General features: G+C 49.0%; 2 protein-coding genes across 4 annotated transcripts in view; both read left to right on the plus strand.

Annotated features, from left to right (window-relative positions):
• Positions 1-4837, plus strand: part of LOC137527585 (baculoviral IAP repeat-containing protein 1e-like) — an 88739-nt gene extending 83902 nt beyond the window's left edge. For both annotated transcript variants that reach the window (XM_068248192.1, XM_068248202.1), the window contains exon 15: positions 208-4837. In XM_068248192.1, the coding sequence (XP_068104293.1) occupies positions 208-572 (365 nt within the window). In that variant the 3' untranslated portion in view covers positions 573-4837. The remainder of the gene's footprint in view (positions 1-207) is intronic.
• Positions 4838-11983: 7146 nt separating this feature from the next.
• LOC137557866 (putative nuclease HARBI1) lies at positions 11984-19517 on the plus strand. 2 transcript variants are annotated; one of them, XM_068271702.1, is made up of 4 exons: positions 11984-12185; positions 12985-13036; positions 13121-13831; positions 18649-19517. In XM_068271702.1, the coding sequence occupies exons 3-4, from the start codon at positions 13385-13387 to the stop codon at positions 19402-19404; spliced, it is 1203 nt and encodes a 400-aa protein (XP_068127803.1). In that variant the 5' UTR covers positions 11984-12185; positions 12985-13036; positions 13121-13384; the 3' UTR covers positions 19405-19517. The 2 variants fall into 2 exon arrangements, with proteins under 2 accessions (XP_068127803.1, XP_068127802.1); XM_068271701.1 differs by lacking the exon at positions 11984-12185 and having other exon boundaries at positions 12946-13036.
• Positions 19518-26848: the final 7331 nt, after the last annotated feature.

The following is a 26848-nucleotide window of genomic DNA, read 5'->3' on the forward strand; positions in this document are numbered from 1 at the left end:
CCAATATAGCTTTTCTGGTGGTCTAGAGTGGGCCAAACATAATGCAAAATGGGGAAACCACCTGCGGGCCAAATCTGATGGCTCAGAGGGGAGTTTGACATGTATGCTGTATAGTGACAAACCCAAGAAAAATAGCAATTAATATATTTTTATTACATCCATACTGCCATTGCTGAATAATACTCATTTATATATCTCTTGTTTCAGCCAATCTCAGCATAACGGGCCATCTGAGCAATCTACAGGAATTAGACCTCAACAATAACCATGACATCACTCAATCTGGATGGAGAGACTTCTTTCATATTCTGGACAATCTGCCCAAATTATCTCACCTCAGCATTTCCAGAGTCATTGCACATCAGTTTAAAGCAGATCCAGTTACCCTGATTGCATTACTGCGCTGTGTATTGAGGCTCCGCAGTCTGAGGAGCCTGTGCATGTTTGGGTGGCTGCTGGATGATAAAGATCTGGAACTGGTTAATGACATGAAGTCAAAGCATCCTCAAGCAAAAAGTCTACTGATACTTTGGCAAAACATACTACCATTTCCTCCAGTAATTATGGAATAGATGGAATGGCTATATTTGTTACAATGCAAATTTACTCAAAGGTAACATTTTGGGTCTGTTTCCACTACTTCCAACTGACTCCAATGAATGCCTATGGGAAATCTGCATCACAAAAATCGCGTTTAGTGGAAACAGGCTCATAGGCATTCATTGGAGTCAGTTTTTCTGCATCCAGAATCTGCGAGTAGTGGAAACAGGGCCTGTAATTTTCGTTCCAGTCCAGTCCTGTCAGTTTTGCATCAGTTTTCTTTCAGTTTTACCTGACAGGATTGGAACTGTACACCTTTTACGTGTGAACACACCCCTAGAAAACAGATACAAATCTGACACACAACCGACAGGACTAGACTGGACTGGAAATGTACACCTTTTATGTGTGAATCAAGCAATAGAAAATTCATACAAAACTGATGCCAGCTGTCAAAAGGACAGGACCGGACGTATACATCAAATAAGGGTACCAGGAAAAAAGGGTGCGGGATATAACTGAAATGTTTAAATATTGTTTATAACAATATTTTTCTTGTTTATTCATCTGAGATAGAATAATTATGTTTAAATAACTAATAAAAAGGGTGCGGGGCGAAGCCAAAATTGCTAAATATTGTCTATAACACCCCCTTTAAGACTCCCCTGGTGGTGCCTAACCCAGAGACCCCCCTGGTGGTGCCTAACCCAGAGACCCCCCCTGGTGGTGCCTCACCCTAAGACCCCCTGGTGGTGCCTAACCCTAAGATCCCCTGGTGGTGCCTAACCCTAAGACCCCCCCATGATAGTGCCTAACCCTAAAACCCCCTTTCCTGACGCCTAACCTTAAAACCACCTTTCTCCGCTGCAAATAATGTTAATGCAAAAATCGATACATTTCTATGATAATATCTAAAGGACAGAGGAGCTCTCAATCTTTTCCAATTTTCCAAATAAAGCATTACTTACTATTTGAACCAGTCTGGTGCTGCTTATGGGTACTTTTGTATTTCTCTTTAGTAATGTAGCCTATAACACCTTACTAAAGTACCAAACGTGTATAAAGGTGAAAACATTTTAAGTTCTCCATTAAAACAAATATATCTAAGGAAAGGGAAGGCTCTGGGTCCCATAGAGCAGAGCTCCCCAACGCTGTCCTTAAGGCCCACCAACAGTACATGTTTTGCAGGAAACCACAGACATACACAGGTGGGGTAATTAATATCTCAGCCAGTGGCGGCTCCAGCTTCAGATTTTTGGGGGGGATCAAAGGGGGCTCAAGGGCTGGCAGGTCGGGCTTGGCTTGGCGCTTAGCGCTGTGAAAAATTGGGCGTGGTCATGACGTCATGTGGGCGGGGCTAACTGTAATGTAGTTGTACCAGCTAACGTAGTTACATTAAAAAAAATGAAGTAAACGCACGTAATGACAGATAGCCTTTCACCAGTAAATGCACATAAGAGTCAGCTTTTCACCAGTAAATGCACATAATGACAGACAGCGTTTCCCCAGTAAATGCACATAAGAGACAACTTTTCACCAGTTCATGCACATAATGACAGACAGCATTTCCCCAGTAAATGCACATAAGAGACAACTTTTCACTAGTAAATGCACATAATGACAGACAGACAGTGTCCCCAGCATAGGTAGCCAGGTGTATAGCTGTCCCCAGTATATGTAGCCAGGGGTATAGCTCTCCCCAGTATATGTAGTCAGGCTGGTGGTGGTGGGCTGGGGGCCCCAGGGCACCTCAATCCTGACTGGTGGTGGGCTGGAGGCCTCAGGCCTGCGTGGCTGGTGGTGGTGGTCTAGGGGCCCCAGAGCAGCTCAGGCCTGGCTGGTGGTGGTGGGCTGGGGGCCCCAGGGCAGCTCAGGCCTGGCTGGTGGTAGTGGGCTGGGGCCCCAGGGCAGCTCAGGCCTGGCTAGTGGTGGTGGGCTGGGGGCCCCAGGGCAGCTCAGGGCTGTCTGGTTGGTGGGCTGGGGGCCCCAGGGCAGCTCAGGCCTGGCTGGTGGTGGTGGGCTGGGGGCCCTAGGGCAGCTCAGGCCTGGCTAGTGGCGGTGGGCTGGGGGCCCCAGGGCAGCTCAGGCCTGGCTGGTGCGGTGGTAGGCTGGGGGTCCCAGGGCAGCTAAGGCCTGGCTGGTGGTGGTAGGTAGGCTGGGGGCCCCAGGGCAGCTAAGGCCTGGCTGGTGGCAGGCTGGGGGCCCCAGGGCAGCTAAGGCCTGGCTGGTGGTGGTAGGTAGGCTGGGAGCCCCAGGGCAGCTAAGGCCTGGCTGGTGTGGTGGTAGGCTGGGGGCCCCAGGGCAGCTAAGGCCTGGCTGGTGGTGGTAGGTAGGCTGGGGGCCCCAGGGCAGATCAGGCCTGGCAGGTGGTGGGAGGCTGGAGGCCCCAGGGCAGCTAAGGCCTGGCTCCTGGCTGGTGGTGGGTGTGGCGCCCCCTAGGCCTGGTGTGGGTGGTGGTGGTGCCGCCTGGCCGATGGCCGTGCTGGCGCTAGGCTCAGGAGGGCAGCTCAGGCCTGTGTGGCTGCCTGCAGTGCCTGGTCAAACTGGTGCAAAAAAAAAAATTGGCTGGCCTGGCTGCCGGAGTAGTGAACAGTCAGCAGGACAGGACACCCACCTTGAGCTGCAGACTGTAGCCTCTAGTCGCCGTCGGACGGACCTGGCTGTGTGCGCTGCCGCTGACCACAGTCACCGAGGGTGGGGTGCCACCGTGCCTGCCTGGGCTGGTCACACACTGCCAGACTGGCTGCCTGGGTCGGGTCGCACTGACCGGGCGGTGACGACGAGTCACGTGCTGGCCTGGGCTGGCTATGCGGGGCGGGTGCAGCGGCGAAATTACTAGCTGCGCAGGCGGGTGAGGCGGGCGCGTACTAGCAGCAGCACCCGGGACTGGGCAGGGCGGCGGTGACTGATCGCTGGTGGTGGGTGGTGTGGTGAGGTGAGTGACAGTCAGTCAGCGCCAGCCCAAGCCCTCCTCGGCTCCTGCCATTCAGACTCCCAGCCAGGCTCGTCGTCACTGTCGGGTCGGACTTGGCGGGGGGGGCTTTTAGGGGGGCTAATGAGTCGCCAGCTGGGGCTGAAGCCTGGGTAAGCCCCAGCGTGGCGCCGCCACTGATCTCAGCAGAGATTAACTACCTGTGTGGGTTTCCACAAAACATGCACTGTTGGTGGGCCTTGAGGGCAGGGTTGGCGAACACTGTGAGAGCCTTCCCGTTTCTCTTAAGGTCCGCTCGTTCCAGCGCTGGATCCCCCGTTTAAATCCCCCGCCTCGGGAGGCTTCGGCAGTCTTCGGGAGCCCGAGTGCTACCGAAGAGGGGTGGCTCCATACAGTGCATGCGCAAGAGAGCATGCTCACGCATGCGCAGTACGGAGCGGCAAGTCTTCAGCACCACTCGTGCTCCTGAAGACTTCTGAAGTCTCCTGCAGCGGCAGAGAGCAGTCTCTGACCCATTGGTCGGAGACTGCTAACTCGGGATCAGCGCTGGAACGCGGTGATCATGAGGAGAACATGAAGACTCTATAGGACCCAGGGGTTTCCCTCTCCTTAGGTGAGTATCTGTTGTTTTTTCTTTGATCGCTTCAGACTCCCTTTAAAAAAAATTCTGAGCTAGAAAAAAAATGACATCTACTTACCCGGGGCTTCCTCCAGCTCCTGGCAGCTGAAATGTCCCTCAACGCAGCTCCGGTGCCCCGCGATCTCCTCCGTTCGCAATGGGGACCTTGCCAGGTCGGGCTCTTCTGCGCCTGCACGAGAGCCGCTGTCAATCACGTCCACGTGGTCTGGAGTGTACTGACTGCACAGTAATCTGTAGCCAGTGAATCTATAGCCTTTTTAAAAATAAAAAACACATACTCACCTAAGGAGAGGGAAGGCTCTGGGTCCTATAGAGCCTTCCCGTTCTCCTGCCAGTCTCCTTGTTACCCCACAGACTGCTCAGTTCAAATCTCCTGCCACGGGAGACTTCAGCAATCTTCTTAAGCACTCGGACTCCCGAAGACCAGCAGCTCTGTACTGCGCGAGTGCACCAGAGAGGGCACTCGCGTATGCGCAGTATGGAGCACCTGTCTTCGGAAGCCCGAGTGCTTCCGAAGAGTGCCGAAGTCTTCCCAACATGGAAGACAGCAGTCCACGACCAATTGGTTGTGGAATGCTAACGGGGGAGCCTGCGGGAGAATGCACAGACCGTCAGGAGAACAGGAAGGCTCTATAGGACCCAGAGCCTTCCCTCTCCTTAGGTGAGTATCTGTTTTTTATTTTAAGATTTGCTTCAGACTCTCTTTAACGTATGGAAAGCTTGCAATAAACCATGTACAGTCAATAAAGATGTTACTGGAATCAAAGTTTGTTGGGTTGATGTCTGCACACAAAGATGCTTGCTAATTTATAGCAAATAGATAATACCATTTATTTGCTTAAACATCACATACCTCAGACTCAAGGTGAGGAGGAGAGATCATAAAAGCAGAGTTCACGAGTTGACTTAGAGGCACACAATACTTATAAAATTCAAAAAAGAATTGGGGCATTTAAAAACCATCACCCAGCAAAGAAAAAAAAAAAAAAAAAAAACATATACTGATCTCCTAGTGCCTACACATTTCTGTTTGTGGGGACACAGTTCAAGCATTCTTTTCATTCCTTTATTAATTGGTGGCTTCAAGTCGTGTAAAGAAAGACTTAAAGAGGAGCTGTTAGGTGTAAGGTCTCAGAGAAAATAAACACATATACCAGTAGCTAAAGATTGGCTGTACTTACATTACATATGCATTTCACTGTCCACGTTTGGATTTCACAGAATTTGTATATAGTATATGCAGAGATAGATGCTCCTGACAGCTCATGGCAGGCTCCATGTTTTTCTGTCAAATGTGTCGTCATGTCCTGCCTGCTTCCTGATCACAGAAAAGCTCGTACTGAATAACACAGTGTGCAGTGAATATTAATGAGCCATGTGGCTAGGAACAATAGCTGACTCCTGCAGTGTACTCTGCCCGGAGATTTATCAGTGCTACGCGCTGGACTGATTACAAGCTGCTGTAACGTCTCATTAGCAGCTGAGGGGAGGGCCCCAGAATGCTTTGCAGTATAGTATGCGGCTTGCGTCCTCTTGGGTCTATAACAGCTTTGCTGATAAGCACACATCAAAGGTAAGAGAGATTTTTATCTTCACTAATGCCTTTTTGGCTTCCTTCTAAACTGTTTAACACAGGAGAATAGAGGTTTAAATTAGCTTCTGCAGCCTGACAGTTACTCTTTAAGGTGCGTACACACTCACTACTAAAGAGAACGACGGGTCCATCAGACCCTCCCGCTGGGCGGTTGTTCTCCCGACAGTAGTGCGTGTGTACAGACTGTCTGCAGACTGATGAGCGGATCGTTCAGAAACAGCCTTATCAGTCTGCATGCGGAAGTCTGTCCATGCGGAAGATTTCGCTCGATCGCCGGCGGATCGGGAGTGCGTCGATAGCGGTGTTCAAATGTCCGACGACCGACGCAATACAACGGCAATACATTACTTTTTCCGCCGGCGCCTGTCCCTGCTCTCCCCGCTGCTCTTTCTCCGCTGGGCTCCGAGTCCGGCAGGCTTCACTTCTTCCTGTCCCGAAAGGAAGTTTAAACAGCAGAGCGCCCTCTACTGTTTAAACTTCCCAAGGACAGGAAGTGAAGCTGGAGCCCTGTAGCCGAGCGTGGAGAATAAGACAGCGGGCACCAGGGGACTCGCACCGGCCAGATCAGGTAATGTATGCGGGGGGGTGGGCGGCGTCAGCGTCAGCTTCACAGATGGTGAATCGATTTCATGCTGGAATCGATCCACAATCTGTTTGCAGTAAAGGCAGCCATACGATCCCTCTCTGATCAGATAAGATCAGAGAGGGATCTATCTGTTGGTCGATCTGATGGCAAATCGACCAGTGTATGGCTACCTTAACAGATAAATCTAACAGAACATTGTATGGTGTGTACTAGGCATAACTCATCTAGCATGTAAATGTAGCTTAAACTAAACCTCCAGAGTAAAAAAGACAATCCAGCAGTCTCCTAGTAAAAAAAAAAATATATACACCTGAGAAGACTTGTCCTGCGAAGCCGTCCCGAAGACCCCGCATCACCCTCTAATCCTCGTTCAGTTGCATCAGTTGGGCTCTTATGCACATTTAGGGCCGCAACGTTCACATGGCCGGGAGAGCTCTGCGCCTGTGCTGGTAGTACTGCGCAGAACGCTCTCAGCATGCACAGAAGAGCCCGACTGAACGGGGCTTACTGGGGCTGATAGCAGGTGAACAGAGCCACCCGGAAGCATGGTGAGGAATGCAACGGTAATCATGGGGCTGTGGGAAGCCCCAGGTAAGTATCAATTCTTTAACCCCCTTCGTCTCAAGGCTCATACACACGCTCAACAAAAGTCTTTTAAATGCACGATTATCAAACTTGAAGAAGTTGGACAACTTTTGTCAAGACGACAAGGCGTTATCACTGATAAGACGCAGCTCAAGTCAATCCAACTGTTGGATTGACCTAAGCTGCATCTTATCAGTGGCTGTTCGCCTCTTATCAGCAATAACGCTTTGTCGTCTTGACAAAAGTTGTCCAAATTTACTTGACAAAAGTTGTCCAACTTCTTCAAGTTGTTTGATAATTGTGCATTTAAAAGACTTTCGTTTACGTGGCTTCTGATCTGCATGCTTGTACTGGGTCTTTGGCTACAGAGATCAGCAGGACATAAAGGAAACTGGTATTGTTAAAACATACCTCCCAACATTTTGAGATGAGAAAGAGAGACACTTAAGCCATGCCCCTGCCACACCCCTGATCACACCCCATCACACCCCTAGTCACGCATACAATAAAGATTTCCTAAGAAAAATATGTGGTTTTATAATTCAAACCACACTGGTCCTTTCTATCCTGGTTCATTTTCCTTCATATTAACATTTTAAAATTAGTAATATATCAATTTAAAGTATCTCCCCAGTATATGCAGCCAGGTGTATAGGTCTCCCCAGTATAGCCAGGTGTATAGGTGTCCCCAGTATATGTAGCCAGGTGTATAGGTGTCCCCAGTATATGCAGCCAGGTGTATAGGTGTCCCCAGTATATGTAGCCAGGTGTATAGGTCTCCCCAGTATATGCAGCCAGGTGTATAGGTGTCCCCAGTATATGTAGCCAGGTGTATAGGTGCCCCCAGTATAGCCAGGTGTATAGGTCTCCCCAGTAAATGCAACCAGGTGTATAGGTCTCCCCAGTATATGCAGCCAGGTGTATAGGTCTCCCCAGTATATGCAGCCAGGTGTATAGGTGCCCCCAGTATAGCCAGGTGTATAGGTGTCCCCAGTATACAGGGAGTGCAGAATTATTGGGCAAATTAGTATTTTGACCACATCACCCTCTTTATGCATGTTGTCTTACTCCAAGCTGTATAGGCTCGAAAGCCTACTACCAATTAAGCATATTAGGTGATGTGCATCTCTGTAATGAGAAGGGGTGTGGTCTAATGACATCAACACCCTATATCAGGTGTGCATAATTATTAGGCAGCTTCCTTTCCTTTGGCAAATTGGGTCAAAAGAAGGACTTGACGGGCTCAGAAAAGTCAAAAATAGTGAGATATATTGCAAAGGGATGCAGCACTCTTAAAATTGCAAAGCTTCTGAAGCGTGATCATCGAACAATCAAGCGTTTCATTCAAATAGTCAACAGGGTCGCAAGAAGCATGTGGAAAAGCCAAGGCGCAAAATAACTGCCCATGAACTGAGAAAAGTCAAGCGTGCAGCTGCCAAGATACCACTTGCCACCAGTTTGGCCATATTTCAGAGCTGCAACATCACTGGAGTGCCCAAAAGCACAAGGTGTGCAATACTCAGAGACATGGCCAAGGTAAGAAAGGCTGAAAGACGACCACCACTGAACAAGACACACAAGCTGAAACGTCAAGCCTGGGCCAAGAAATATCTCAAGACTGATTTTTCTAATCAGATGGGCCAGATGGATGGGTCCGTGGTTGGATTGGTAAAGGGCAGAGAGCTCCAGTCCGACTCAGACGCCAGCAAGGTGGAGGTGGAGTACTGGTTTGGGCTGGTATCATCAAAGATGAGCTTGTGGGGCCTTTTCAGGTTGAGGATGGAGTCAAGCTCAACTCCCAGTCCTACTGCCAGTTTCTGGAAGACACCTTCTTCAAGCAGTGGTACAGGAAGAAGTCTGCATCCTTCAAGAAAAACATGATTTTCATGCAGGACAATGCTCCATCACACGCGTCCAAGTACTCCACAGCGTGGCTGGCAAGAAGGGGTATAAAAGAAGAAAAACTAATGACATGGCCTCCTTGTTCACCTGATCTGAACCCCATTGAGAACCTGTGGTCCATCATAAAATGTGAGATTTACAAGGAGGGAAAACAGTACACCTCTCTGAACAGTGTCTGGGAGGCTGTGGTTGCTGCTGCACGCAATGTTGATGGTGAACAGATCAAAACACTGACAGAATCCATGGATGGCAGGCTTTTGAGTGTCCTTGCAAAGAAAGGTGGCTATATTGGTCACTTATTTGTTTTTGTTTTGTTTTTGAATGTCAGAAATGTGTATTCGTGAATGTTGAAATGTTATATTGGTTTCACTGGTAAAAATAAATAATTGAAATGGGTATATATTTGTTTTTTGTTAAGTTGCCTAATAATTATGCACAGTAATAGTTACCTGCACACACAGATATCCCCCTAAAATAGCTAAAACTAAAAACAAACTAAAAACTACTTTCAAAAATATTCAGCTTTGATATTGAGTTTTTTGGGTTCATTGAGAACATGGTTGTTGTTCAATAATACAATTATTCCTCAAAAATACAACTTGCCTAATAATTCTGCACTCCCTGTATGCAGCCAGGTGTATAGGTCTCCCCAGTATATGCAGTTAGGTGTATAGGTGTCCCCAGTATATGTAGCCAGGTGTATAGGTCTCCCCAGTATAGCCAGGTGTATAGGTCTCCCCAGTATATGCAGCCAGGTGTATAGGTCTCCCCAGTATATGCAGCCAGGTGTATAGGTGTCCCCACTATATGCAGCCAGGTGTATAGTGGCTCCAGTATATGCAGCCAGGTGTATAGGTGTCCCCAGTATATGCAGCCAGGTGTATAGGTGTCCCCAGTATATGCAGCCAGGTATATAGGTCTCCCCAGTATATGCAGCCAGGTGTATAGGTCTCCCCAGTATATGCAGCCAGGTGTATAGGTCTCCCCAGTATATGCAGCCAGGTGTATAGGTGTCCCCAGTATATGTAGGCAGGTGTATAGTGGCTCCAGTATAGCCAGGTGTATAGGTCTCCCCAGTATAGCCAGGTGTATAGGTCTCCCCAGTATATGCAGCCAGGTGTATAGGTCTCCCCAGTATATGCAGCCAGATGTATAGGTGTCCCCAGTATATGTAACCAGGTGTATAGGTGTCCCCAGTATATGTAGCCAGGTGTATAGTAGCCCCAGTATAGCCAGGTGTATAGGTCTCCCCAGTATAGCCAGGTGTATAGGTCTCCCCAGTATATGTAGCCAGGTGTATAGGTCTCTCCAGTATAGCCAGGTGTATAGGTCTCCCCAGTATATGCAGCCAGGTGTATAGGTCTCTCCAGTATAGCCAGGTGTATAGGTCTCCCCAGTATATGCAGCCAGGTGTATAGGTCTCCCCAGTATATGCAGCCAGGTGTATAGGTCTCCCCAGTATATATAGCCAGGTGTATAGGTGCCCCCAGTATAGCCAGGTGTATAGGTGCCCCAGTATATGCAGCCAGGTGTATAGGTGTCCTCAGTATATGTAGCCAGGTGTATAGGTCTCCCCAGTATATGCAGCCAGGTGTATAGGTCTCCCCAGTATATGCAGCCAGGTGTATAGGTCTCCCCAGTATATGTAGCCAGGTGTATAGGTCTCCCCAGTATATGTAGCCAGGTGTATAGGTCTCCCCAGTATATGCATCCAGGTGTATAGGTCTCCCCAGTATATGTAGCCAGGTGTATAGGTCTCCCCAGTATATGCATCCAGGTGTATAGGTCTCCCCAGTATATGCAGCCAGGTGTATAGGTATCCCCAGTATATGCAGCCAGGTGTATAGGTCTCCCCAGTATATGCAGCCAGGTGTATAGGTCTCCCCAGTACATGTAGCCAGGTGTATAGGTCTCCCCAGTATATGCATCCAGGTGTATAGGTGTCCCCAGTATATGCAGCCAAATGTATAGGTGCCCCCAGGAAGGGAGGCAGCCAGTGAAAGGGAGCTGGTGGCAAAGTGGGGCTCCCTTACCTGGCTCTCCCTTCCGGATTAATGTGTCTCCTCTGATGGTGAAGTAGCTGACAGCGGGCGGGGAGGACTTACCGCTGTTACGCAGCGATCTGTGCACCGCAAGTCTGGTCTACTCAAGACCAGACTAGCGGCGCACAGATCAAAGCTCCCTCTGCCGGCTGGAAGGACAGCAGTAAGTCCTCCCCGCCCGCTGTCAGCCGCTGCGCCATCAGAGGAGACACATTAATCAGGAAGGGAGAGCCAGGAAAGGGAGCCCCATGGTGAGGGAAAGGGGGGAGACTTCCCCCCTTCTCCGCCACTTTGCCACCAGCTCCCTTTCACTGGCTGCCTCCCTTCCTGCACAAATCGTCAGTCCGCCCCTGCATCTGACACCCTAGCCAGCCGGGACACTGGGGGGTCATAGCGGGAGAGCCCTCCCAAATCGGGTCAGTCCCGATGAAAACGGGACGGTTGGGGACTATGCTAAAAGGAAACCAGAGACAAAGAATAGTGAAAGTGTTATACATACCTGGGTCTTCCTCCAGCTCCATCAGGACAGATCGCTCCCACACCGCCGTCCTCAGCCTTTTCCAGCTCCAATACCGGGTCCTGTAACTTCGGCCAGTCTGAGCACTGCGCAGTGCGCTCTCTGCGCGCGGAGAATAGTACTGCACAGGCGCAGTACCATTCTCCACCGGAGAGACGGAGGAAGCGCACTGCACATGCGTAAAACTGGCGGTTGTTATGGGACCCGGGACCGGAGCTTGAAAAGGCTAAAGATGGTGGCGTGGGAGCAATCCGTTCGGATGGAGGCTGGAGGAAGCCCCAGGTATAAAACTTTCACTATTCTTCCTCTCTGGTACACTTTAAAGGAAAATAAATATGGCAGCATCTATATTCCTCTCACATCAGGTGTCCTAAAACACACCTAGCAGAGTTTTTAATTTTGAGTAGCACTTATGCCCTGTTATACCTTTGTTTTCCTATTGAAAAATTCAGTCCAGACTGTTCCAGAGCTGCTGCGCTTGCAGCAGGAATCAAGCCCCTGGCTGCAGCAAAGCACATTGGGAAATGTAGTTCTATGGTGAAAGTAGAACAGCTGCAAGCAGCTGTCCTCTTCCCCTCCCACTGCCCCTCTGGAAGGCAGAAGCTTCCTCCTGTTCTGACTGGTGTTATTATCACTGTTAATTGCTTACTAGCTAAACAGAGAAAGCTTTCAGCAGCAGTGAGCTGGCGGACAGGGCCCTGCTTGAAATGAAATACAACTTGTCTCTGTTCTTAGCACATTAGACTGTAGCTGGGACTTGTTGCAAGGGGAGGGAACTGCAGGCTGTTTGCAGGGAGAAGGGGCGGTAACTTCCCTCTAACTCCTCCTGGAAAATGTCAGGAAGAAGGTAGAGATGGGAAGTTCGGATCTTTTCAATGATCCGGATGATTCGAATCGGATCATTGAAGAGATCCGGATCTTTGATCCGAATCTCGGATCATTTTACTACAGGAAGCATTCGGGGGTGAAATGAACAGCAGGACAGGTCTGTGGGCAGGAGAAGGGGAGGGAGTGGACACACAGAGAAGGGGAGAAGATGGACAGAGGGCAGGGAGTGGACAGAGAAGGGAGGAGGGACGAGCAGAGAGCAGAAATGTTTGCACGTAATACCCACATGCTGCAGTCATATGCTTTACATATATTTCACCTATATGTTCATCTGTACACTTTGAAAGAAAAGGTCGCACAGTGAAAGAAAGCATTCCCAGAAGATAAGTGCAGCTGTTTAGTGCCGAGCGCAGGAGGATTATATTGCCTTTCAATCACACTGTCTGCAAAGTCACTGAGCTGTGCTGAGCCAAAAGCTTCCAATGTGATCACTGTGCAGCACTACGGAACAGCCAGCCTATAATGGGCAGCACGTTATAGCCAGTATATGTGCTCTACACATATCTGGCAGTGGCACCCATGTCCCCTCTCTCTCATCTACCTGTCTCCCTGCAAGGCTGGCTCCCATACAACAGAGCGATCCATCTCTGCTCAGTGCTTCCAGGACCCCGCTGCCCGCTGAGAGGGGGCGTGTCGGTCCTTGCCCCGCCCCTTTTGCGATCCGAATCGTTCATTTTGATGATTCGGATGATCGACTCATAAAATAGATTCGGATCAAAGATCCGAATCGTTCATGATCCGGACAACACTAGAAGAAGGAAGGTGAGATAGTCCAGGAAGCTGCTGCAGACGGCCATTTGCATATGCTGGGTGAGTTGCTGTGTCTGTTTTGTTATTTGATATGTGCTGCTGAGATTTTGTCTTCAACACATGCTTTGCTATGTTTGCTTACAGCTATAGAAGTCTCTGGCTTTGGGGGATGGGAAGGACTTTCCATTGTTGAATTGTTTACTCACTAGTTACCTGAGTTCAATGGACTGCCCATTCCCAAGAGTGTCTGATGTGAAGAGGAGGCTAGCTGACCAATGAGCAGCTTTTTTTTGGATTCACATAAAGGAAGGAGAAGGTTGCTCACAGTCCCATCTCTATTCACCACAAGTGCTCTGAACTGCCCTCCTGGTTGTTGATTTTTCACTTCCAGTTTTCCACAGAGATATTATGGTTAGTCGACAATTGGCAGCAGCAGCACTTTTGATTTTGCTGTTAGCAGAAGAAGAAGAAAGTGAGGAAGATGAAGAGCCAAGAAAGCGACGACTTTGGTCGCAAGAATGGCTCCTGGAAAGGGACGCCGCTCCACAGGACAGCACGCTCAGGGAGATGGGTATATCCTCTACTAGAGACTTCCGCAGCTGCCTTCGAATGCCTGAAGATGCCTTCCGGCACCTCCTCAGCCTTGTCACCCCCTACATACAGAAGCGGGACACATGTATGAGGAGAGCCATCACAGTGGAACAGAGACTGGTAGCAACGTTACGCTACCTGGCCACGGGACAAGCCCTTCAGGACCTAAAGTTCACCACCAGAATCTCGCCTCAGGCACTGGGAATAATCATCCCTGAGACCTGTGCTGCGATCATTGACTGCCTCAGAGAGGAGTACATGAAGGTAGGTGGTATTTGGAAACATAACTGTAGTCTGTTTTAATACTTGTTTCATTTTGTAATCTTGTTTTATTTTTTTAAAGTATGTTATTGATGTTGACCTTCTTAAAGAGACTCGGTATCAAAAAAGTCCTCCTTAGGGCTACTTACCTTGGGAGGGGGAAGCCCTTGGATACTATTGAGGCTTCCCCATCAAACAGATTGTGAATCGATTTCAGCTTGAAACTGATCTCAATCTGGGGAGCTGCCGCCGCCACCTGCTATACATTACCTAATCTGGCCGGCGCGAGTTCCCCAGTCTCCGCTGTTTTCTTCTCCGCGCTGGGTTCCGGACCGGCTGGCTTGGCTTCACTGAACTTCCTGTCCAGGGGAAGTTTAAACAGTAGAGGGCGCTCTACTGTTTAAACTTCCTGCCGGGACAGGAAGTTCAGTGAACCTGGAGCCCGGAGCGGAGAAGAAGACGGTGGAGACCGCGGGAGTTGCGCCGGCCAGAACAGGTAATGTATTGTCGCTGTATTGTGTCAGTCGTCGGGCATTCGAACGTCGCTACCGACGCACTCTCGACCCGCCAGAAATCGAGAAAAATCTTCCGCACGGACGGATCGATGGGAACGATTGATTTCGGATGGGAATCGATCATTCTGTCAGCGTTTGCGCAATGATTTCACAGCAGATTCGATCACAGTGATCGAATCTTCTGTATATCGACGGGAAAATCTTTAGGTGTATGGGCCCCTTTAAAGAGAACCCGAGGTGTGTTTAAAGAATGCTATCTGCATACAGAGGCTGGATCTGCCTATACAGCCCAGCCTCTGTTGCTATCTCAAACCCCACTAATGTCCCCCTGCACTCTGCAATCCCTCATAAATCACAGCCATGCTGTGAGGCTGTGTTTACATCTGTAGTGTCAGTCTCAGCTGCTCCCCCGCCTCCTGCATAGCTCCGGTCCCTGCCCCCGTCCCTTCCCTCCAATCAGCAGGGAGGGAAGGGATGCAGGCGGGGACGGGAGTTCTGCGGGAGGCGGGGAGAGCAGCAGACTGACACTATAGAGATAAACACAGCCAGCTCTGACAAGCTGTTTGTCAGCAGCGTAGCTGTGATTTTATGAGGGATTGCAGAGTGCAGGGGGACCTTAGGGGGGTTTGGGATAGCAACAGAGGCTGGGCTGTATAGGCAGATCCAGCCTCTGTATGCAGATAATATTCTTCAAACCCACCTCGGGTTCTCTTTAAGCTAATGGGAATCGAAAAAGAAAAAAAAAATCAACCAGATATTTAAGGAGAGGAAAGGTTCTGGGTCCTATAGAGCCATCCCACTAGTCTCATGGTCCCCTCGTTTAACCACCGGCTCCCCATTTGAATCCCCTGCTGCAGAAGGCTTTGTAAGTTTTCGGGAGCCAGAATGCTCCTGAAAACAGGCAGTTCCATACTGTGCATGTATGAGCATGCGAGGGAGCATGGTAGCACAGGCCAAGTGTGGAGCCACCCGTCTTTCTAGAGTACTTGGGTAAGTATCGGGTTTTTTTTTTTTTTGTTTTTTTTTCGATTCCTATTTACTTTAAGGCGACAACATTTAAAAGACGTCTGAAGTTAGGGCCCGTTCTCACTTGAGCAGGAATCACGCGATTCCCGCTCAAGGCAAACCGCTAGCGTTTTAAAAAAAACGCTACAATGTGTAACACATGGTAGTGTTCTCACTGCCGCGTTTGCGGTTAGCGTTAACCGCAAACGTGTTACATGCAGCGGTTTGTCGGCGATTAGCTATTAGCATGCATAGCACCGCTAATCGCGATCGCTCCAAAACCGCCGCAGTGTCCAGTGATTTTTTTTTTCCACGTTAGTCGTGGGAAAATCACTCCTGCATTGCGGTTTTAGATGTGAATGGACCCTGCGAGTCCTTTGGCGGCTGACACTTTTTATTTCCTTATTGAACAATACCAGTTGCCTTGCAGTCCTCCTAGCATATGCCAAAAAAGGGTGCCAGGAATTCTCAAATTACCAATATTCTACTATTAAAGTGGAAAAACGATAGTGAAACATTAATTTTTTTTAGGAGCCGCCATAGGGGGCCATTGAATTATCGTTAAAGAGGGGAATTTTGGGCACCCAATATATATTGGGAGTCGGAGCCGCTCAACTCCTAATATTTATTGGGCACCCAAATTTCCCTTCTTAATGAAAATTCAATGGGCCACTATTGCGGTTTCCCAAATGTCCACCACTAGTGGACACCCACATTTCCTGCTGATCTCTGTGGCTGCAGTTGTGTCTGAATCACACAGCTGAAACAAGCATGCAGCTAATACAGTCAGATTTCATTCAGAGCACCTGATCTGCATGCTTGTTCAGGGGCTGTGGCTGAAAGCATTAGAGACACAGGATCAGCCAATATGCATTGCTAAAAGTGCATTGAGCAACATCCACAAAAAATATTTAAGGAAAAAAAGCACCCCCCCCCCCCCCCCGGGGGTACTTACCTCGGGAGGGGGGAAGCCTCTGGATCCTAACGAGGATTCCTCTGTCCTCCTCCGGCCCTCTGTTGCTTTGCCGGGACACCCTGAAGTGCGGCGTGGTAAATATTTACGTACTGCGATCCTGTGCAACCGCTCTTCATTCGGGTTAAGGCGGAAATAGCTGAACCCGGTCGAACCGTACTACTGCATAGGCGTGAGGCCTTTTGCGTCTGTACAGTAGAGCGGAGACTATTTCCGCCTAGCCCGAATGAAGAGCCGCTACTGCGCCTGCACTGGATCCCGGCGAGGTAAATATATCAAGCTTGTCGGGGGAGGATTGGGGGAGCCAGCACTAGATTCCCTGCAGGTACAGGGGAGGGGGAAGCCTCTTTGGTACCATAAGACTTCCTCCTCTGAGGTAAGTATCCCCCAGAGGGTGTTTCTTTTATGTTACAGAGTCTTACAGAGTATTAACATCCCCTAAGGAAAGTTCAAAAATGGTGGCTTTGTGAGGTGTAGAGCAGCGGTAAATTAACTTATGGGGGCTGCCCAGTAGTCCTCATCTTCAAGGAAGCATCCATCTTTCAGCTGTCCCGTCTGCACTTCAAAGGAGGCGCCAGTGCAGCGCATTCCTGTCCGTGGTGTATGCTGAGAGTTGTGCGCTCACGGCCATTATTCATGCACGAGATACAACAACGTGCCAGCCCCCTAGTGTTTGCTGGGAGATGTAGTCCTTACATCTCTCGGCTGGGATATTTAAAGACTACATCTCCCGACAGGTTGTAGGGCGTCGGCACATGAATAGAACAGCGGCTGGGAACACACGTCTTGGTGTTGTCTGATTGTGCTGCTTGTAAATTTGCGCTGCCCCACATGCGCAGCAGGAGCCTGTGCAGCCACTTTTCCTATATACTGTATAATTATGCTGCCAGTGGTAAAACACTAAATGTCTCTGCTTCCACACCTCATACACTCCCCAAATTTTCAGGGGGGGGGGGAACACTTTGAACTACCTCTATGGCAAATTGCAGCCCCCAAGACCCGCTAGGACATTTCCCTATCTTGGGAACCAGTGGGGCTGCAATATGGCATAGTTAGGTCAGCCCCCCACCCTTGAAAATGCGTGGAAGCGGAGATATTTAGTGTTCTACCACCGGCAGCATAATTAACTTCCCACTGAGCATGCATGAAAGACAGTGTGGAAGGAAGCTTCCGGGCAGCACGATCAGACATTACAGCGGCATACACCAGGGATCGGGAACACGCTGCACTCACGGCCCCTTTGAAGAGCAGTCTGTGTGGACAAGACAGATGGAAATGGGGGTTATGGAGCTGCTCCCGTAGGTAAGTTAATTTACCGCTGCCCCTCACACAAAGCCACCATTACTTTCAAACCTCCCTTAGAGGAGGTTAATTTTAAATGTGTTCATACATATGTTGCTTAGTAAATCTGGCAGCCTCTATATTCCTATCCCTTCAGGTGTGCTTTAGGCCGCAGAGTTCCCTAACCCTGTCCTCAAGGCCCACCAACAGTACATGTTTTTGCAGAAAACCACAAACATTCACAGGTGAGATAATTTGTGTCTCATCAGAGCTGATTATCTACCTCAGTGGATTTCCACAAAACATGTACTGTTGGTGGGCCCTGAGGACAGGGTTGGGGAACTCTGCTTTATGGTCTCCATAAACTATGCAATTTTCTCTTGCATATTCACTGTGATCTAACTTGGTGAAGATCAATGCTCCAACATGGCAGCCTGATTGATTGACTTTTGGGCAAAATGGGGTGGCGGCACAACCGTATTTATGGCCAGGGCCTAGAGCTGGTGACGGCCTTCTCTCCCCCATGGCTTCCTCTCAGCTAATACTGCTTCCCTTAGAGCAGCAGTGGTGGAATGTCCATCCTACCACAACGCAAAAAATGACAAACCTATCGCTCTGCAGCAGAGTGTGCCAACAGCATCATATGCATAACGCTGCTCAGTGACATCCTCCCTCAAGGGTAGGAAGTAAGTCACTGGAATCCCCGCCGTCCGCCCCTTTGAATAATTGCCTGCATCACCCATTGACTCCAATGACTTCTGCCCCTGCGAAAGTCATACGCTAACGCGCTGCAGATACTTGCGACAGGGTAAGTGTGTAAGGTCCCATACACTTGCATTGCCATTGTGTTACCCAGCAGTAAAAACAGGGTAATGCAACGCACACTTGCTCTCATCTCGCCTCGCCCGGCTACTTTTTCACGCCACCCGGCTGGAAAAAATTTCAGGGGAAAACACAGTATTTGTACAGCACTGACATCTTCCTGGAAATGCAACAAATGTGCAAAGCAATACATGACACTGACCGATCGCTATTTATTTCCACAGTTTCCCATAACAGCAGCTGATTGGATGGCTGTTGCGCAAGACTTTGAAGATTCCTTGGATTTCCCGAACTGTGGAGGGGCCATTGGTGGGAGACACATTCGCATTGCCACGGCATCCGACAGCCAGAATTATAAGGGCTTCTCTAGTATTGCGCTCATGGCCATAGTTAATGCACAGAAGGAGTTTCTAATGGTTGACATAGGGAAGAAAGGATGTATGTCAGATGGAGAAATGATTGAGCAGGTCATGTTCTATCAAAAGCTAGTTAAAAAGGAACTAGCCCTTCCAGCAACCTATCAAACCAAGTTGAGAATGAACTTTGTATTTGTTGCGGACGAGGCGTTCGCCCTAAGTGAACACATCTTGAAGCCGTACCCGCAGGAGTCAGCAGACTTTCCCAGGAAGATTTTTAATTGCAGGTTGTCTCATGCAAGGAGTGTCTTTAATGATGCATTTGAACTTCTAGCCAACAGATTCCGCGTGCTTCAGACTTCCATTAAACTAAGAGTTGACAAGGTGGACCAAGTGGTGCTTGCTTGCTGTATGCTGCACAACTACTTGCGTAGACGATACGGGGATGTGGAAGAGTTTGCAGCAGCACCAGGCGGAGTGAGGGCACAGCCCGGGACCCAGACTTCCTTGCAGGCCTGCGTTCCTCAAAATGAAACCTGGAGTGCAATAAACAACCGTGATCAATACCAGGAGTACTTTAATGAGGCAGGGGCTGTCGATTGGCAATATAATATGGATCTTTAGAATAGGGCGGTATTTCCTTCTCTTATGCTTAATGGTTATTATTTTCATTTTATTGTTGTTCAGTTTATTATGCACTCTAAAGTTATGTATAAATCAAGGATATTTCTTCAAAACTGTACTGTGTACTGTATTGTGTTTGAAAGAAGAAAAAAAAAAGCAAGGTGCTGCCATGGGTACCCATATAAAAGCCGCAATTTGTAGCAATGAGGTTGAGTCACTAACGATAACAAGCTCAAGCAGCGCAGGTTAATCTATACAAGCGCCCGATACGTGCGGTCCTGTCAGCGTAGCATACGCTCTTAACTTACGCTCGATTGATCCTACTTCTGCGTGATAGAATTGTAGCAAAGCTGAGATACATTACTAGCGTGGCCACTACTACATTAATTAACCCATGTGCATGTATTAGCCCATGCTGCTTGAGCACGTTATTGTTAGTGAATCAACTTCATTGTGAGAAAATCTGAGCCTACGGAGGCATTATATAAAATAGCTTTGTCCGTTAGGTAAAACCACAGTTTGCATAGTGGGAAGACTCAGTGCCTCCCTGCACCCAAATTTCCTCACATTGCCACAAATGGCAGCTTTTGAGGGGGAGGGTAGAGGTGAAAGTAAACCAGAGATCCTAATACCTAAAGAGGCGATACTTACCCGGGGCTTCCTCCAGCCCCATAAACACGTGCAATTCCCTCAGCATCCTCCCGCAGTCTGTCGTTCAGCCCCAGTAACTTGCTCAGTCTGGTCCAGTCTGAGTCTACTGCGCATGCGTGGGAGGTCCTCGCATGCGCAGTAGACCCAGACTGGACCTGACTGAGCATATTACCGGAGCTGATTGCCGCTGAACGGCAGACTGCAAGAGGACACCAAGGGACTCGCACGTGTTTATGGGGCTGAAAAAGCCCCCCGGGTAGTATCGCTTCTTTAGATCTTGAGGTCTCTGGTACACTTTAAGGTTCAGGCACCACTGGGGGGGGGGGGTGTTAAGGGTTGGCATAGATAGAGGGAGGGTTTGGTATCAGTAGAGCGATGGTTAGGTATTGGTAGGGGGGGTTAATAGGTATTGGTAAAGGGAGAGTTAGGTATTGGTAAAGGTGAGGGTTAGGCATTGGTAGGGTGAGGGTTCTGTGTAACAGTACCTCAAGTCATAGTAAAATATCGGGAAAGGTTACCAATATTTTGATATTGGAACTCCGTAGTAGAATGTCTGTAATTGTACAGATCTTCTACTAGCAGCAATTACCTGAGCCCCTTTTTTTTTTCCAGGCGCATTTATTACATGGATGCAGGGTTGCTTCTAGAAGCATCAGTAATATAGCGCAAATAGTGTAATGTGCATTACTCGATTAGCCATGTACACTTATTGTGCAGAACACAGTACTCTGCTAGGATTAGTACTGATATTATTGCACGGCTATATTACAGGTGCTAGGTGCATCAGCCCCAAAGTGTGTGTGTGTGTACTGTATATGTGTGCGTGTGCGTGTGTATGTATATGTGTGCGTGTGTGTGCGTGCGTGTGTATGTATATGTGTGCGTGTGTATGTATATGTGTGCGTGTGTATGTATATGTGTGCGTGTGTGTGTGTGTGCGTGTGTATGTATATGTGTGTGTGTGCGTGTGTATGTATGTATGTATGTGTGTGCGTGTGTGCGTGTGTATATGTGTGCGTGTGTGTATTACGGCCAGAACCCGCAGTTGGCCACTTTGGGTTCTTGACGACCAATGCGAAGCAGCCGGTGTGCAAAGAAACACATTTTAGGACTTTGGCCATTACATACACATATATAATTAATATGTATTATATGTAGAGGTGTCTTATTATTTATTTATTCACAAACCTATTATATAATAGACTCTTGTTGTAGTAAACTCTGGGTTTAGAAAATTCTGTCCACAGGTCCTGACCATGCGTCTGTACAATGTATGATCCTGATTCCTGACCCAGTACGCTTCTTGGCCCGGAGTTTACTATAAAGGGGTTCTACTATATAATACATGTAATATATGTAAGTGCACATATTGGCATCTATTTACTAATGGTCCTTTACCTGCACAGACAGCATGTGGAAATGTTATCGCATATACATTGTAAATGTAGAATTTGGTTATATACATATGTATACATTGTGTATGTATGTGTATATTATTATTTTTTATTTATATAGCGCCAGCATCTTGTGTGGGGCTGTACAACAGAAAACAAGATGTAGCAATACAATTTCAACAATACAGTAAGCAGTACAAGGGAATGGTGGGTTACAGTGTATGCAGTGGACCACCTAATAACAGATAACATTGGAAGATATGCTCGCACTTTACACAGCATTAACCCCCTTGGCGTTATTATTCTTTGCGGATTTGAGGGTCTAAAAGCGGTAAAAAATTTTTGCACCCTTTCAGTCCCTGAAACATAGTAAAAAAATCATGCTGCTAGCGAGATCTGCGGCAGCTCAGCACTCTCCTCCCTGGGATCCAGTGCTGCAGTTTTCCCTCCGTCCTCCGGGTGGCACTGTAACCCTATAGTGAGATTTCCGGCTGTCCTTATGACGACAGACGGTGATCTCACCGGGGGAAGCAGAGCCTCGGGGGAAAGAATAAGAATGGAGGCTGATGTCAGGATCCCCCGGGAGTTGACTTAAAACGTCCGCTGCGCGCATTGCTTTCGATGCACCTCCTGACGGTTACCACAAGTTCAGCTCGGGGATACAGCTCCTGGCATGTTTTTGCCACCTCGAGCTGAACTCGTGATTACCGCTAAGGAGGTTACTAGACAAAAAGGAAAGAGCCCTGGCCAGTCAGCGTGAAGGCTTGTACACACGCAATACAATAGTCGTCAGCTTTAGAATCGATTACATTCTTAGAGTGGTTTAGAGCCATCGTCGGCATGAACAATGGGATCGGCAGGAGATCGGCGTTGCTGTGGTTGAGTACATCTGCCCGGCGGATTGCTCGCAGGTTGGGGGTTGCAGGGGGGGGGGGGGGGGGAGAGAGGGCACCTGGCATTCAGGTGGTGGGGATGTCTTAAAGGGGCCCACACCTGACTATCTGTCTAGCTGTGTATGGGCGGGGGGAGGATGAAAGAGCACACAGCTGGCTATCCATAGGGGGGGGGGAGAATAAAGGGGCACACAACTGGCTATCCATGGGGAGGGGGGAATAAAAAAACATCTGGCCAACTATAGGGGGGGAGGTTGAACAGGCACGTCCGGCTAACTTTGGGGGTTTTTGAATCAGGATGATACCACTCCGATGTCACACTGCAGTGACATCAGCGGGAGAGAGGACACGGCAATGCAGGCGCAGTGGTTTTCCAACTATAAAGTCTGAAATTCCAGAAGTGAACCGGAGGTGGGGCCGGAGCATCGGTGAGTGGCTGCGCGGGCACAGGATGTCTGCGGGGGACCATTAGAAGCCCAGGATAAGTTCAACTAATTTTCCCCCTGACTCCCCTACAGTATTCCTTTAAAGGTTATTATGCTGTACTGAGTTCAGGTCTGCTTTTAATACCTTTTTGTTTTTCAAATCTTTTTGTCCTGTCTATCAAGCAAAATTCAATTTTTAACAGTGTGGGGAAAACAAAATTATACTCCATGTACACGGTCTGCATTATGTGGATTGTACATTCCAGCTCGGGTTTGCATGCCTTTCCTCTGGGTACTCCAGTTCTTTTCCAGTCCCAGAAACGGGTCCTTTGGAGTCTAAATAGAAAATCTGTTCTTTTCAGTGGCGGACACAGGCAGCAGTGGGCCCCTGTGCAAAATATCAATTGTGGGCCCCCCTGACCTGCGGTGCGCTTTGCGCGCCGCGTCAAAAAATGGGTGCAGCTATAACCTGCGGCGCAAAAAATGGGCGTGGATAGAAAAAATGGGCGTGGCAATGACCGGATAAGGGCGGAGCTAACTGTAATTTAAAGTGATCCCGGGGTGAGAGTGATATGGAGGCTGCCATATTTATTTCCTTTTAAACAATACTAGTTGCCTGGCGGCCCTGCTGATCTATTTGGCTGCAGTAATAAACTGAATTACACCAGCAACAAGCATGCAGCTTAATCTTCTCAGTTCTGACAATATTGTCAGAAACCCCTGACCTGCTGCATGCTTGTTCAGGGTCTATGGTTGAAAGAATAAGAGGCAGAGGACCAGAACGGCAACCAGGCAACTGGTATTGCTTAAAAGGAGAGAAATATGGCAGCCTCAATATTATTCTCACCTCAGGTTCCCTTGAAAAGTGCAACGCAAAGACAGTGGGCCCAAGTTTTGGTGACCCTTTCCCCAGAAAATTCACATAATTGTGCAGGTTTTCTCAAGAAAATACACATAATGTGAGCAGATTTGCCCAGAAAATACATTCAATCATGTCGGCAGATTTGCCCAGAAAATACGTGCAATGATGTCGGCAGATATGCCCAGAAAATACGTGCAATGATGTCGGCAGATATGCCCAGAAAATACGTGCAATGATGTCGGCAGATATGCCCAGAAAATACGTGCAATGATGTCGGCAGATATGCCCAGAAAATACGTGCAATCATGTCGGCAGATATGCCCAGAAAATACGTGCAATCATGTCGGCAGATATGCCCATAAAATACGTGCAATCATGTCGGCAGATATGCCCAGAAAATACGTGCAATCATGTCGGCAGATATGCCCAGAAAATACGTGCAATCATGTCGGCAGATATGCCCAGAAAATACGTGCAATCATGTCGGCAGATATGCCCAGAAAATACCTGCAATCATGTCGGCAGATATGCCCAGAAAATACCTGCAATCATGTCGGCAGATATGCCCAGAAAATACGTGCAATCATGTCGGCAGATTTGCCCAGAAAACACATGCAATCATGTAGCAAATTTGCCCAGAACATACATGCAATCATGTGGCAGACCTGCCCAGAACATACACGCAATCATGTGGCAGACCTGCCCAGAACATACACCTGCTAAAATAAATAATAAAAAAAAAACATTTACTCACCTGCAGCAGCAGACCTCCTGTCCCAGCCTCCATCCGGCGCGCAGCTCCCATGGGTGGTTGGGTGGATAGGTAGCCTGGTGGGTAGGTAGGCAGCCGGGTGGGTAGGTAGGTAGCCCTTAGCCGGGTGGGTAAGTAGCCTGGTGGGTGGCTGGGTAGCCGGGTGGGTAGCCTGGTGGGTGGCTGGGTAGGCGGGTGGGTAGGTAGCCTGGTGGGTGGGTGGGTAGGTGGGTGGTTAGGTAGCTGGGTGGGTGGGTAGGTAGCCTGGTGGGTTGGTAGGTAGCCGAGTGGGTAGGTAGGTAGGTAGCCTGGTGGGTAGGTAGGTAGCCGGGTGGGTGTGTAGGTAGCCGGGTGGGTGGTTAGGTAGCCGGGTGGGTGGGTAGGTAGCCGGGTGGGTAGGTAGGTATCCGGGTGGGTAGGTAGCCGGGTGGGTGGTTAGGTAGCCGGGTGGGTGGTTAGGTAGCCGGGTGGGTGGGTAGGTAGCCGGCAGGGTGGTTAGGTAGCCGGGTGGGTAGGTAGCCAGGTAGATAGCCGGCAGGGTGGTTAGGTAGCCGGGTGGGTAGCTAGGTAGCCGGGTGGGTAGGTAGCCAGGTAGATAGCCGGCAGGGTGGTTAGGTAGCCGGGTGGGTAGCTAGGTAGCCGGGTGGGTAGGTAGCCAGGTAGGTAGCCGGCAGGGTGGTTAGGTAGCCGGGTGGGTAGCTAGGTAGCCGGGTGGGTAGGTAGCCGGGTGGGTAGGTAGCCAGGTAGATAGCCGGCAGGGTGGTTAGGTAGCCGGGTGGGTAGGTAGCCAGGTAGATAGCCGGCAGGGTGGTTAGGTAGCCGGGTGGGTAGGTAGCCAGGTAGATAGCCGGCAGGGTGGTTAGGTAGCCGGGTGGGTAGCTAGGTAGCATTAGGTAGCCTGGTTAGGTAGCGGGGTAGGTAGCCGGGTGGGTGGGTAAGGTAGCCGGGTGGGTAGCTATCCGGGTGGGGGGCCCGACTCCTATCCTCCCTCACTCACCTCGGGGCCCCCCTCCCGGTATGCGCTGCAGCCGGCGGGAGAGCAGAAAATACAGGAAGTCTCCGGCCGGGGCTGCAGCAGACGCTAGAGGCAGCTGCTGCTTAGTTTCCGATATGTCTCCAAGTTGGAGACCAAGCGGCAGCTGCCGCCCCGGCCGGAGACTTCTTGTATTTTCCGCTCTCCCGCCGCATGAGGGGGGGGGGGGGGCGAGGTGAGGGGGGAGGACAGGAGTTGGGCCCCCCAGGTTAAAAAAAAAAAACATAAAAAAAAAATAAAAATAAAAAAAAACCTGCAATACTTAATGGGCCCCTGAAGCAGCAGAACTTCAGGGGCCCTCGTGCGGCGGCACGGCCTGCACGGCCGTATGTCCGCCACTGGTTCTTTTAGAGCTAGTTCACAGTGGTCAGTTGCATTGCAGAATAATTCTGCATGTCAATTCACTGCCCATACACTGCTATGGGCCTGTTCACAGTACTGCCTTGCAACTGTTCGCATCGTTCTACCTCGCTGCATGCAGGCTTTGTATTAAAGTCTTTGGCCAGTCTCCACTGCATTTCACACTCATTGTAACGCGTGCGTGATGCAACTGACCACTGTGAACCTAATTTAAAGACCATTTTTCCTATCGTCACTTTAAAATAACATCTTCTCAAAAGAATGAACCATACATGCGCAGAATGCTCCCGTCACAGTTGTGGGCGCATGTGGACGGGACTGCGCATGCACAGAAGGAGCAGTCGCAAATATTTTTGCGAGTAGTTTGTAGTAGCTTCAGTGGAGGGGACCAAGAGGACGCCAAGGAACCTGACACTCTATGGGGGCCGGGAGAAGTAAGTAAAAATCTATTTTGGGGGCAAGTTCAGGTGTGCTTTAAAATTCATTAAAAATTAAAAACACAGTAGGTCTTTTTGAACTTTTTTTCCCCTTTGTTCCCACTAGTCTTTCCAACATGCCTAGCAAAAATTGCTATTGTAGCACGTATGGGGACTCGGCTATCAAATGCTAAAATTGTCTCCATTTACCTTAATGCAATTTGTGAAACTGTTTTATAAAACAAAAAAATGAAGTTGGAGACCCATTGTTCCAAGGCACCACTGCATTAGTACCAGCCCCCCCCCCCCCCCCCCCCTCCCCTCTTCCGTCAGTAAGTTCCTGGTTTTTTTTTTTACTGTTTCCAAATGTCTATCTGGTTTTTGACATAGCACAAAGTTATGACAGCGCACACAGGAGATTGTGTAAAGACCATTTTTTCTGGACATTATGAGCTTCAATATATTGCACACTGTTTAACTTCCTCATATCCTTTTCAGAAAGAGGACAGGCAGAGATGGAAACCTCTGCTTACTAAACTGTGATTTTTTTATTTTGCCCTTTCTTACAGGTTTTACACTTTGGATTTTATTCAATGTTGCTTCTCATATTAAGACATCATATGGTAAGTAGACCTTTTTACTGGGTCAGGATATAATGT

The sequence above is a fragment of the Hyperolius riggenbachi genome, chromosome 1 (genome assembly GCF_040937935.1).
Source record: "Hyperolius riggenbachi isolate aHypRig1 chromosome 1, aHypRig1.pri, whole genome shotgun sequence".
NCBI lineage: Eukaryota > Metazoa > Chordata > Amphibia > Anura > Hyperoliidae > Hyperolius > Hyperolius riggenbachi.

What these genes read in the sequence shown, in the direction of transcription:
- LOC137557866 (XM_068271702.1), top strand. Translation starts at nt 13,385, where the DNA reads ATGGTTAGTCGACAATTGGCAGCAGCAGCACTTTTGATTTTGCTGTTA. An exon ending in TCAGAGAGGAGTACATGAAG is followed by an intron (nt 13,832 to 18,648) that starts GTAGGTGGTATT and finishes TTATTTCCACAG; the next exon opens with TTTCCCATAACAGCAGCTGA.